The following is a 13087-nucleotide window of genomic DNA, read 5'->3' as shown; positions in this document are numbered from 1 at the left end:
CAAATATACTGTGTGTCTTTAAAAATACAAATCTACATTTTTGGAATGCATTTACAAATATATGTTAAAATTACTTTTGTATATATTAAAACAAATATCTTCAGAATATATATTTTAGAAATCTTTTTCATATATTTAGTAATATCTAAAAAAATAACACATTTCAACATGATATATATATACACACACACACACATATAGACAAATAAATTCTTTAAAAATCATACAATGTGATTTCCTGAATTGTCTTTTAAATTCTGTCTCTCCGAGTGGGAATGCGCCTACAATGTGAATTTCAGACCCCTCCATGATTTCTAAGTGGGAGAACTTGCAAAATCGCAGGGTGTTAAAATACTTCTGTTCCTCACTGTGTGTGTATATATATATATATATATATATGTATATATATATATATATATATATATATATATATATATATATATATATATATAAAAAAAATGCTGAAATGTGTTTTTTTATATATTACTAAATCTATGAAAAATATTCTTTAAAATATATATTTTTTAAATATATTTTGCAGATATTTTTTTTAACATATAAAAAAAGTAATTTTAACATATATTTTTACATATATTTGTAAATGCGTTCCAAAAATGTAGATTTGTATTAACCACATGCCGCCCAGCCACTGTATAAATATGGCGGCAGGGTGGCACGGCTGGGCAAAAGCACGTTTTAAAAACGTGTGTTTTGTAAACAGGTAGGGGGCGCGCGCGAGGCGCGCCGCCGCCCTACCTGTCCCGCCGATCACAGCCGCGGATGTCAGTTGCCGGGTCACAGCCGATCGGTGGCAATCGCTGACAGAGAGCACAGCTACAGTAGCTGTGCTTTCTGTCGGTTCCCTGACAGCTCCAGGACACGCTGAACGGGACAGAAGAGTTTCTCTCTCCCGATCAGCGGTGTTCCCTGCAGTACACACTCCCGCCCCCTAGTAAAACACTCCCCCTCACACAGTTAACCCTTTCCCTTAAAAATAAACTTAACCCCTTCCTCCCCAGTGCCATTAGTACAGTGTCAGTGTTTTTTTTTTTGCACTGATCACTGTATTGGTGTCACTGGGGATGTCAGTGACCCCAAGTCAGTACCCCCCAATGTCAGAATGTCCGCCGCAGTCCCGCCATAAGTCGCTGATATAAGTCACTGATTGCCGCCTTAAGTCGCTGATCGCTGTCATTATTAGTATAAAAAAAAACTAAAAATCCCAGTATCTTTCCCGCCATTTGTAAACGCTATAACTTTCACGTAAACCAATTAATTTACACATATTGGGTTTTTTTTTTTTTAGCAAAGACATGTCGCTGAATGCATTTTGGCACAAATTTATGACTAAATTTGATTTTTACATTTTTTTTTACTGGACATGTTTTATAGCAAAAAGTCCAAAATATTGTTTTTTTTCCTCAAAATTGTCAGCCTTTTTTTTTATAGCGCAAAAAATAAAAACCGCACAGGCGATCAAATACCACTGAAAGAAAGCTCAATTTGTGGGGAAAAAAAAAGGATGTACAATTTCATTTATGTACCGTATTGCATGACCGCACAATTGTTCGTTAAACTAGCGCAGCGCTGTATAGCAAAAAAAATGGTGTAAATTGCAGTATCTATACCATAGTTTGTAGATGCTATAACTTTCACACAAAGCAATCAATATACACTTATTGGGATTTTTTTTTACCAAAAACATGTAGCAGAATACATTTTGGCCTAAATGTATAACCAACTTTGAGTTTACTATATAGGTTTTATAGCTGAATATAAAAAATATTGTTTTTCTTCAAAATATTTGACCTTTTTTTGTTTATAGCGTGAAAAATAAAAAGCGCACAGATGATCAAATACCACTGAAAAAAAAGCTCTATTTTTGTGAAAAAAGGACGTAAATTTTGTTTGGGTGCAGCATTGCATGACCACGCAATTATCAGTTGAATTAGTGCAGCGCCAAGTAGCAAAAAGAGGCGTGGTCATTAAGGGGAGTAAATCCTCAGGAGGGCAAGTGGTTAAAGACATACAATATATTTGACATTTATTTTTAAAAATATTTTGTAATAAAAACACATTACAATATATATTGAATATGGACAAAATTGTAGTATTTCAAACATATGTCAATATATTTGGGAAGAATATTTTTTATATATGTTTCAAATATATTTTTCTTTCATATGGGGACCAGTACTGTAATATTATTATTATTTACATACATTTTAAATATTTCTGTAAAGAGATTTGATGACTCACCATAGCCTTTGAAGAGCAGCTCTGCAAGTTCTGTTTGACCTCTAATACCAAATATATCACCGTGATCTATCAGAGCTTCTTTCACACAGTCATAACCAGCCAGAACCACAGTAGGTACATTTGATAGGTAGATGGTGAACACAGGGCCATAGGTCTCACTCAGCTAGAGGACAGACATACAAAAAGGTATAAACATACACTGGGAAGGTATTCTAATAGCAAAAGGCATAGCAAGTTACAATAACCAGAGAACAGCTTTCAGTAATTTACAATATAAAGTACAAATTGGCTGTCATAACTTACTTCACACCATTGTTCTATGTACTGCACTCAGCAGCCACTATATTAGGTCCACCTTACTAGTACCGGGTGTGACCCACTTTTGCCTTCCGAACTGCCTTAATTCTTCATGGCATAGATTCAACAAGATGTTGGAAAAATTCCTCAAAGATTTCAGTCCATGTTGACATTGTTTACTGTTGCCTATCTATAATCTTGAACCAGTCTGCCCATTCTCCTCTGACAACAAGGTATTTTGGTCCACACAACTGCCGCTCTCTGGATATTTTCTCTTTTTTGGACCATTTTCTATAAACCCTAGAGATGGTTGTGAGTGAAAATTCCAGTAGATCAGCAGTTTTTTTAAATACTCAGACCAGCCCGTCTGGCAGCAACAACCATGCCATGTTCACAGTCACTTAAATCCCCTTTCTTATCGATTCTGATGCTCCGTTTGAACTTCAGCAAGTCGTCTTCGCCACGCCTAGATGCCTAAATACATTGAGTTGCTTCCATGTGATTGGGTGATTAGCGATTTGTGTTACCAAGCAATCGAACAGGTGGACCTAATAAAGTGGCCAGTGAGTGTATGTTAGAAAGACATAACATGTTACTTTTGCTGAACTTCAGGCACACGCGTAAATACACAGTTGAAACTATTTTACCTGCCAAAGATTTTGTATTTATTTCCATCCAACCCTGATATTTACACTGTCCCACTAGAAAGTACTGCCAGATCAGAGACCTCATTTTTATATGTTGCAGCTAAGCAACAGAGCTTGGTCCTCCCCCTTGCCCACAGCCTGTGACTGGACAGTGGAGGAGCAATAAATTACTGATGAACTCCCCCAATCACCATCCCTTTTTGTCCATGTTCATTATCAGCACGTGTGTACTGGAAAAACTTGTGTAGCACTTCTCCCGTAGGAGTAGGAATACTGTCCAGGTCCTCCCCAGTTACTTTTCTCTGCAGCTAGGCACATAGGCTCATTTACACATTTCTCACCAGTTTAGGGATGTTGTTTTTTAATTTTGAAGAACTGGGACAGGGATGAGGGAGATAAGTGGGATACTCCAGAAATAGGAACTATGTACATTGGGGACTTTATCTGATCTTCAGGGCAAGCTATGTTAGAATCCGTGCTTGAATCAAAAACAGTGGACTTCAGCTTTAAGGCACTAGAAAAAGTAGTAGTAGTAGCAGTAACTTCAGAGCCCCTAAGCAGTGTCCCTTTAAAGTAGGCCAGGTGGACAAATCTCTTCAGAACACCAGCCAGAGTTCCCTTTGCTAGATCTGCAGCCGACTTCCTAGTACTAGAAGGGGTTTAACAGGACTCAGTCTCTAAGGTCCATTAGGGATGTCTGAACTCACAAGGCTCAAGAACAAGTGGACACCTTCCTCCATGATACCAGACCAGATCTTCAGTAGACAGCCCCTCAGTTAGCATATAGATCCCAGGTCTCAGCATTCAGGCCCTCAGGTAGCCCACCTGAGGCCGCATGGCAGTAGCTGGACAGGAAAGAACCCAAAGGCCCATGTGCTCACTGAAGATATACAGTTACCTAGCATGCCTTAGAGCCCCTCTCTCTGGGATAGGCTGAGGCTGTATCAATATTCATGCATAACTCCACATAGAGGAAGCTATAGGCAGACTAGCAGCTCCTGAGTGCGCAGAGCAAACCTAACTAAATGATCACGCCAAGTACACTGAGCTAACTATTCCTTTTCCTAAGAAATATTTACAGTCATTCTGTCTACAGAGTGACAACTAAATTTACTTATTGAAAACACAACTATTTTTTTCTACCTAACTCTAGCACCTACCTAGGAGGGTGCTACACTTGACTGGTTCCTAGAAGCAATGAGCTCAGGAATGTTAGGACACAAGTCCAAACCCATCTGAGCTATCCCACTGAGAAACTATCAAAGCTGACAGTCAATCATAGGCAGCAGAGCTAACAGCCGCACATATGTACACCTATTGAACGAGTGGTTGGCGGATGGGGAATGCCTCTGATTGACTGTCAGTGTTGACAGCTTACAGCTGGGATGGATCAGGCAGGTTTGGACTCTTGTTTGAACCTGCATCAACTCATCCCTAGTGCTGCTGCTCCCTCTATTACTTTGAGTGCTCCTTTATTGTCAGACTTAGGTACTAAAACACATTTCAAATATGATTTTTAGAACGACTTGAAAAGCTTGGGTTTGGTTCCAAGTTTGGTCCATCCTCAACTCTGTCCCCAAGCTACATCACTAACCTAGTCCCAAAATACCAACCAAATGATTCTCTTTGTTCCTCCCCAAGACCTTCTGCTCTTTAACTCCTTTGTCACCTCCTCTGATCATACCTCCCAATTTTCTGAGAAGGGAACGAGGGACACCTATTAGCAATAGTACAGTCAGGTCCATAAATATTGGGACATCAACACAATTCTAAAATGTTTGGCTCTATACACCACCACAATTGATTTGAATTAAAATGAACAAGATGTGTTTTAACTGCAGACTGTCAGCTTTAATTTGAGGGTATTTACATCCAAATCAGGTGAACGGTGTAAGAATTACAACAGTTTGCATATGTGCCTCCCACTTGTTAAGGGACCAAAAGTAATGGGACAGAATAATAATCATAAATCAAACTTTCACTTTTTAATACTTGGTTGCAAATCCTTTGCAGTCAATTACAGCCTAAAGTCTGGAACACATAGACATCACCAGATGTTGGGTTTCATCCCTGGTGATGCTCTGCCAGGCCTCTACTGCAACTGTCTTCAGTTCCTGCATGTTCTTGGGGCATTTTCCCTTCAGTTTTGTCTTCAGCAAGTGAAATGCATGCTCAATCGGATTCAATCGGATCGGATCTTTTTCGTTTCATTTCAAATCCATTATGGTGGTGTATAGAGCCAAAAATGTTAGAATTGTGTCGATGTCCCAATATTTATGGACCTGACTGTATGTAGGTATAGGACACACCCCCTGCCACACCCCATTTAAAGGAGAACTATACAAAAAAATAAAATTAGTAAACCCACAGGTGCTTTTTTTTTACCACTACTATTCAATTATATTGGCTTTGGAATTTACAAATGCAGCAATTTAGAAATTGGATGAAAGGTTTAGCATTGAAACATTTTTTGATAGATTTTATGCATTTTATAAGAAACTATATAGATCAGACCAAAATGAAGGACAAATGAGGAGGAAAGAGGGACTTTGTTCCCAATGGAGGGACAGTCCCTCAAAATCATGGATAGTTGGAAGCTATGCTCCCATGTTCGCCTCCAGGACTTTTCCTGAACCTCTCCCATCCTCTAGAACTCTCTATCCCAATCTGTCCAACTATCTCCTACTCTGTCCACTTTTAGGCGATCCCTGAAATCCTTCTCTTTAAAAAGGGCCTATCCTGCCTCGACCTAACTGCACTTTTATTCTCTCCATCAGCTCATCCCCTACAATTACTGCCTTTTGTATCCCTTGCCCCTCCCTTTAAATTGTAAGCCCTAATAAGCAGGGCCCTCGACTTCCTCCTGTATAGAATTGTATTGTAACTATACTGTCTGCCCTCATGTTGCAAAGCGCTGCTCAAACTGTTGGTGCTATATAAATAATGAATAATAATAACGTTCCTCTGATTCACACTGAATGTATATGCAGTCTCACAAGATGCAAAGCTTTTTATAAACTACCCCCATAGTGTTAAAGTGCTTTGTTGTATATAAAGAGTTATTGCAAATGCATAGGTGTGAAGCCAGCCTATGGAACAGATAAGGTTATATATCCTATAAAATAATATTTTTGTTTAATTATAAGGTTGTATATACTGTTGGGCTACATGTTTGAGTTGAACCTAAGTTCGACTTGAACATGGGCCAATCGTGTGTTCGCTGAACACACAAATGGTATGGCCGTTCGGCGGGCTAGTCGGCTGCCACGCCCCACAATGCACTGTGCTCTGACAGTGCATTGTGATTGGTCAATGCACTGCGCCCTGACAGTGCATTGTGATTGCTCAAAGCAATGTACCTGACCACAGGTCAGGTGCAATGCTTTGGCCAATCACAGCACAGGATTACATCATGACAGCATTTAAGAATGGTCATTGGGGCGCAGCTGTCAGATGGCAGGAGCCAGCGTCCTGAGTGGCGCTTTATAAATACTGTATAATAATAATAATTACTTTTTCTGCAGTTTTGTTATGGTTTCACATACATAGAATATAATGGAAATTGCACTTCAAACTAAAAGAGAGACTTGAAAATCTTCACAAGTAGCAAAAAAGTCTTCCGAAATCACGTTGAAATTGCACATAAATCGCAGTGGTGTGACTGGTGACCTAGTACACAAATAATGTTGGCATCACGGTGGCTAAATGGTTAGCACTTCTGCCTGGCAGTACTAGTGTTGTTGGTTCTAATCCCAACTACAGACCACCTGCCTGGAGTTTACATGTTCTCCCTGTGCCTGTGTGGGTTTCCTCCCACACTCCAAAGACATGCTGGTAGGTTAATTGGCTCCGGTTTAAATTGGCCCTAGTATGTGTATGTATGAATGTGAGTTAGGGACCTTAGATTGTACATCCCTTGAGGATTAGGGACTGATATGAATGTACAATATATATGTAAAGCACTGCATAAATTGACTGTGCTATATAAGTACCTGAAATAAATAAACGTCACACTAATGATAAAAAAAGCCATCATTACATTTACCCTCTCAATGTATATCACTCACCTTCACCAAAGACTGGGGCATTTCCTTGGCACTCACATACATCATAGTGCCTAGTATTGGTAGAGGGGGTGGTCCGGGGGGCATATTTTTCCTCCTTTGTTTCCTCCTCCATGTGAAGACATAAAAGAAGAGGCTGATGCATGCAGCCAGGAGAAGAGTACCTGATAGTCCCAGCTCCATTGTCAGTTCAGACCTGCTGTTGGAACAAGAGAAGTGTTACACCTGCAGCAGCAATTACACCAGATTAAAGCGTGCCAAGAACGAATGAACCAGGTGCGTCCTATACAACCTGTGACCTGAGTATATGAGATCACACCAGGGACAGAGGGAAGGTGCAAGGAGTGTATTCTACCTCTCCATATATGGATATTGTATGGTAATGTAAGCATTGTCATTTTACAATGCACAGATACTCCATGTCACGGAGCAGACAACAAGGCATGTCAATGAACCACACACATAGTGGTTGGTCTACTAAAACTGGAGAATGCAAAATCAGCTATGCATGGTAGCCAATCAGCTTCTAACTTCAGCTCATCCAAGGTAGCCAATCAGCTTCTAACTTCAACTTGTCCAACTGAGCTTTGACAAAAAAAAAACCTGGAAGCCTATTGGTTTCTATACAGAGCTGCACCAGATTTTGCACTCTCCGGTTTTAGTAAATCAACCCCATAATGTATTTCCTATAACTATACTGTATATACGAGGGTTGTACCAAGAGTAATGCATAAATGGCCATAACTTAATTTCCTCTGTAGCAGCGCTTCATCTCTTTCATTGCAGATACTTGGGCCGCTTCACACCATACATTGCACAGGAACGCGCTGTGTGTTCTTGTGCGATTTGGGTGCAGAGCAATTATGGCCCATTCAATAAATTTTGTTTTCATCACTAACAAAAAGTAGTGCATGTGCTGCTTTTATTTCAAATACTTTTTATTGAAGTTTACAATGAACAACAATGCAGTAACAAGAGAGCAAGAAAATATGGTGAAAAAAAAAAAAAAAAAAACTTTAGCCTGTTGGTGCTGATGGTACGCAATTATGCAGCCTCTTGGCACTTGGGCCTTGATGGTGAGAGGCCACATATTTGCATACCCAAAGTAAACACACATATGTTGAGAGATCATCTCCTGTGCGCTCCCAGCACATTTGCCGGCGCCTCATGGAAAATTCCCAATCTCTACTTGCAATTGGGACCTTTCTGATCATGTGAGCACTGTGACAGCCAATCACAGCAGTCACATGACTCTAAACCCTGCCCCACCTCTCGGCGTCACAAACCCCTTAAAGAGTCGGAAGGAGTTAAGTAATATAAGCAGGACCAGATAGCTTGGCATTACAATCCCAGCATTTCATGGGCAGCACAGTGGCTAAATAATTAGCACTTCCACCTGGCAGTACCAGGGTCGTTGGTTCGAATCCCAGCCACGGCACCACCTGCCTGGAGTTTGCATGTTCTCCCTGTGCCTGCGTGGGTTTCCTCCGGGTACTCTGCTTTCCTCCCAAACTCCAAAGACATGCTGGTAGGTTAATTGGCTCCTGTCTAAATTGTCCCTAGTATGTGTATGTATGAATGTGAGTTAGGGACCTTAGATTGTACACCCCTTGAGGGTTAGGGACTGATGTGAATGTACAATATATATGTAAAGCACTGCGTAAATTGATGGTGCTATAGAAGTACCTGAAATAAATAAATAAATTTAATGTTAAGTAGTAGCAGATGTTTGAAGATGTCTCCCAAACACTAGTAAGCAGAATCAAACCCAAATTTGTAATGCAAGGTGACAATAATAAGTATCTTGGTCACAGTAGTACTGGTATGACTAGAAATGGGTACAACCTAATAATCATGGTACTTTCTTACCATAGTAACATCATAACTAGTTAAAATATCTAACTGGATTTGAAAGGAATAGTAAAATAAAAGAAACAAAAACCGAACAGGCTGTTTCGGACTGCACAGAAGAATATCAGAGAAAGCCATGTATTTAAATAATTTGTACCCAGAAGATAACTAATGGATTGCTAGGGGATCAGCCGGGGATTCAGGTCTTCTTCCTAAAGGCCCTCCATGGTGCCCAGAATTTGTAAAATCTAGTCAACCCCCCTTCCTTATAAGCCATGATCTGCACTAGGATATAAGTTCCGGCTGTATGTCTTGTAACATCTCCTAGGTTTGGGGTCATAGCTGACTTTTATTTCCTAAGCAGGATGAGACATGCTGCAAATAATACATGCAAGGTTATGGGCCTTAGGTCATGAGGGAAGGCATCAACATCTATAGTCAATAGAACTTGTTGTAAATTAGCCTTGGTGACAATACCAGTGATTTTAGCTATTAAACGAAAGATGAAATTCCAGTAGCTACGCAAGTGTGGACAGGGCCACAACATATGGTGTACGGTGCCAACCTGGCTGCACCCCCTCCAGCATACTGTAGATTGGTATATTTGGAAATGGCATATGGTGTATAGTACCATCTCAGATGACATTTTTGCACCATTTCCCAATAGGTTGACACAGCCAAATTAATTTTAATAGCAGTTTGCCTTTGCTGTTAGTAGTATTAAGAGTTTAGTTTGGTGTCCCATTTATGCAAAGGATTAGATTTAACAAAATACAGTTTAGCATGGAGTAAGTTATAAAAGAGAAAAATGCCCTAGCCTTTGGGAATAAGTGAGGTCCAGTGCTGTCAGGCTAATCTGGACACACTCAGACCCGTGATAGGGTGTAGTTGGAGGTAAGATGTGAGTCGGACGTGGGTCAGGTACTCCCTGCCTGGTAAGGCATATTGGGATGATAATCTAGTAAAAGAAATGGGTCCGGCATTTTGGATATGACAGTTTATACACCTCTTTGGCCTCCCATGATGTGAGTGATATGTCTGGTAAAAGAAATTTGAACACCTCTGGTGGTAATTCAATATTTATTTATTTCAGGTACTTATATAGTGCTGTCAATTTACGCAGCACTTTACACATATATATTGAACATTCACTTTAGTCCCTAACCCTGAAGGGGCATACAAACTAAGGTCCCTAACTCACATTCATACATACACATATTAGGGCCAATTTAGAAGGGATCCAATTAACCTACCAGCATGTCTTTGGAGTGTGGGAGCACCCGGAGGAAACCCACGCAAGCACAGGGAGAACATGCAAACTCCATGCAGGAGGCGCCATGGTCGGGAATCAAACCCATGACCCATTTACTGCAAGGCAGACATGCTAACCACTAAGCTACTGTGCCGCCCTAATATTTGTGAGTTGCCCTCTCAAATTCCCAAATTTTTATATTTATTTCCATGCCTCAATAGTTGTAGAGATTGTGGGGTGGGAGTGCCAAATGTTGAGAGTTTGTGGGAGAGCATTTGCTAGCACAGGGCCTGCTCTATCCCCCTGCACTCAATGGACCACTGGGTGGTGGATGGGAAGGGAGCAGCTCAGTGGTTCTCCAAGAGGCTGAGCCACGTGCCGCTCCAGGCTCCGGGGTGGATCCCGACCTTAGGCTCCGGGGTGGATCCCGACCTCAGGCTCCATGCACACTAGCATTTTTCTATTAAGCTCCTAGAAACTGTTATTAGCATTTTTTTTCTGCTCCTAGATGCTAAATAGTGTTCTCCTGTGTGTCCATGCACACTACTTTAGGCTATTAGCATTTTTTGAGCCTCAGCTTCTAGGAGCAGAAAAAAATTGTTTTTGTAGAGTTCCCAGTACAGTCGTGATTTCCAGTGTGGGCGGCGTGCCATTAGAATTAATGGCACCCGCCTGCGGGTCTGCATTCTTCTGTGCGGGTGGTGCGGCTGCATGGATTTTTGTGCGGATTCGCAGCGGCACCACCCGCACAGATGTGAATCTAGCCTCAACACTGATCGCTGTACGGGACCTCTGTGTGAGGTCCCGAATCATGTGATCACTGATTGGCCAATCAGTAATCACATGAAAAGTAGTAAGCAAGATGGCACTTCTGACATCATTGCTTACTACGTGTGAAATCTGTGAATGATCACAGAGGTCACATGGTACAAGACTATTCACAACAGCCTTGTACCATGGGACAAGCTGTGACCAATCGCAGCTCTCACAGTATTTCTTAATGGCTGCAGGCATGCAGCCAGAGAGAAGGAGAAATGACTGCTTTTACAGCCTTTATGGGTGTAAAAGCAATCAGTGTAAAAAAAGAAAAAAAAATCTTCACCCCCCCCCCACAAGTAGTACAGTGTCACTATAGTGACACTGTACTGCTAGGGTGACAGTATGTTTAAAAAAAAATATAAAAATAATAAAAATGTAAACAAACTTTTTGAAAAATTATAATTTTTGGTTATAAACTATTTTTTTTTTTTTACTAAAAACAACCACAACAGCATTGTACCTTGTGACAAGCTGTGACCATCACAGCTCTCACAGTATTTCTCAATGGCTGCAAGAATGCAGTCAGAGAGAAGGAGAAATAATTGCTTTTACAGCCTTTATGGGTGTAAAAGCAAACAGTGCAAAAAAAAAAAAAATCTTTATTACCCCCAACAAGTAGTACAGTGTCACTATGGTGACACTGTACAGCTAGGGTGACAGTATGTTAAAAACATAAAACAAAAAAAACAAATAATATAAAAAAATAAAATGAAAATGTAAACACATTTTTGAAAAATTACAATTTTTGGTATAAACTAATTTGGATTATTTTTTTTTTGGTAAAAAGATAGATGAATACATTTTGGCCAAGATTTATGAAGAAAGATTATTTATTTGCAAAATTTTATAAGAAAAACACTTTTTTTCCAAAATGTTTTTACTTTTTCATTTATATAGCAAAAAAAAGAAAAATCCCAGTGGTGAATAAATACCACCAAAATAGTTTTATCTGTCTCAAAAAAATGCTAAAAAAATAATTTGGTTACAGTGTTGCATGACCGTGCAATTGTCATTTAAAGTGTGATAGCGCTGAAAATTGGCCTGGACTGGAAAGGAGTGAAAGTGTCTGGACTTGAAGTGGTTAAAGAATAGTTTCACCCATTCTGCTGACTCTGCATTTTGCCCTTTCTTTACTCTAACATCCAACAATAACTCCGATCAATACCTGCACACCCTCCTTCTGTACAATGGTCTGTGAATAGGAGGAAACGAGGCTGGGTGTAGAATGAGCCTGCAGCCTGTCCCTACTTGTATCGCACAGATCTGAGTCAATTATAACTTGGGGGAAGAGCTGACACTCACCTGTAGTCTGATCTCTGCCAAGTAGACCAAATAGGCTGAATAGGGGAGGCAGAACTCCCTAATCTCTGAGCACAGAAACAAGTACATCCGTCCTGATCACATGGGAGGAAGAGTTGTAGGTCACATTACATGTATGCTGTACAACATATTGCACACACAGCATATGCACCTCCCAGCTCACCGGGATGGTAATGAGGAACACCCATTAGTGGAAACATATGACATCACCTGACACTTAGGCTCCATTCACACCTATGCAGTTTGTTTTTTGTCCGTTTTGCAATGCTTTTCGCAGTTTGTTTTGCGTTTTTCTTTACTTGTTTTTTATGCATTATGTTGCATTTTTACTGCATTTTGCATAGCTCTTTTTTTTTTCGTTAAAGTGAAGCTTTTTTTTGTTGCTGGGTAGAATAAAAATGCAAAACACCAAATGCGGCAAAAATGCACTACCATGCATTTCAGCAGGTTCTCCATTGAACTTTATTGTAACAAAAAATGCTGCTTTTTGCTTTTAAAATAGTCCCTGACCATTTCCAAAAAAACAGCAGATCAAAAAAGCAGAGATGTGAACATTTTCCATAAGAAACCATGTTAAA

At 40.1% G+C, this 13087-nt stretch overlaps 1 protein-coding gene across 2 annotated transcripts in view; it reads right to left on the bottom strand.

Annotated features, from left to right (window-relative positions):
• Nucleotides 1–12627, bottom strand: part of LOC149445105 (cytochrome P450 2G1-like) — a 32199-nt gene extending 19572 nt beyond the window's left edge. Inside the window, exons 1-3 of one of the 2 annotated variants that reach the window (XM_089654152.1) lie at nucleotides 12492–12627; nucleotides 7271–7466; nucleotides 2260–2422 (exon numbers count right to left, since the gene is read on the bottom strand). In XM_089654152.1, coding sequence (XP_089510278.1) covers nucleotides 2260–2422; nucleotides 7271–7450 — 343 coding nt within the window. In that variant the 5' untranslated portion in view covers nucleotides 7451–7466; nucleotides 12492–12627. The remainder of the gene's footprint in view (nucleotides 1–2259; nucleotides 2423–7270; nucleotides 7467–12491) is intronic. The other variant, XM_089654153.1, reaches the window with a different exon arrangement.
• Nucleotides 12628–13087: the final 460 nt, after the last annotated feature.

Source organism: Staurois parvus, unplaced genomic scaffold, assembly GCF_062004578.1.
Source record: "Staurois parvus isolate SC_StPar_1 unplaced genomic scaffold, SC_StPar_1.0 ptg000746l, whole genome shotgun sequence".
Taxonomy (NCBI): Eukaryota; Metazoa; Chordata; class Amphibia; order Anura; family Ranidae; genus Staurois; species Staurois parvus.
The sequence above is the reverse complement of the archived record's forward strand: the minus strand, read 5'-3'. Positions and strand labels throughout refer to the sequence as shown.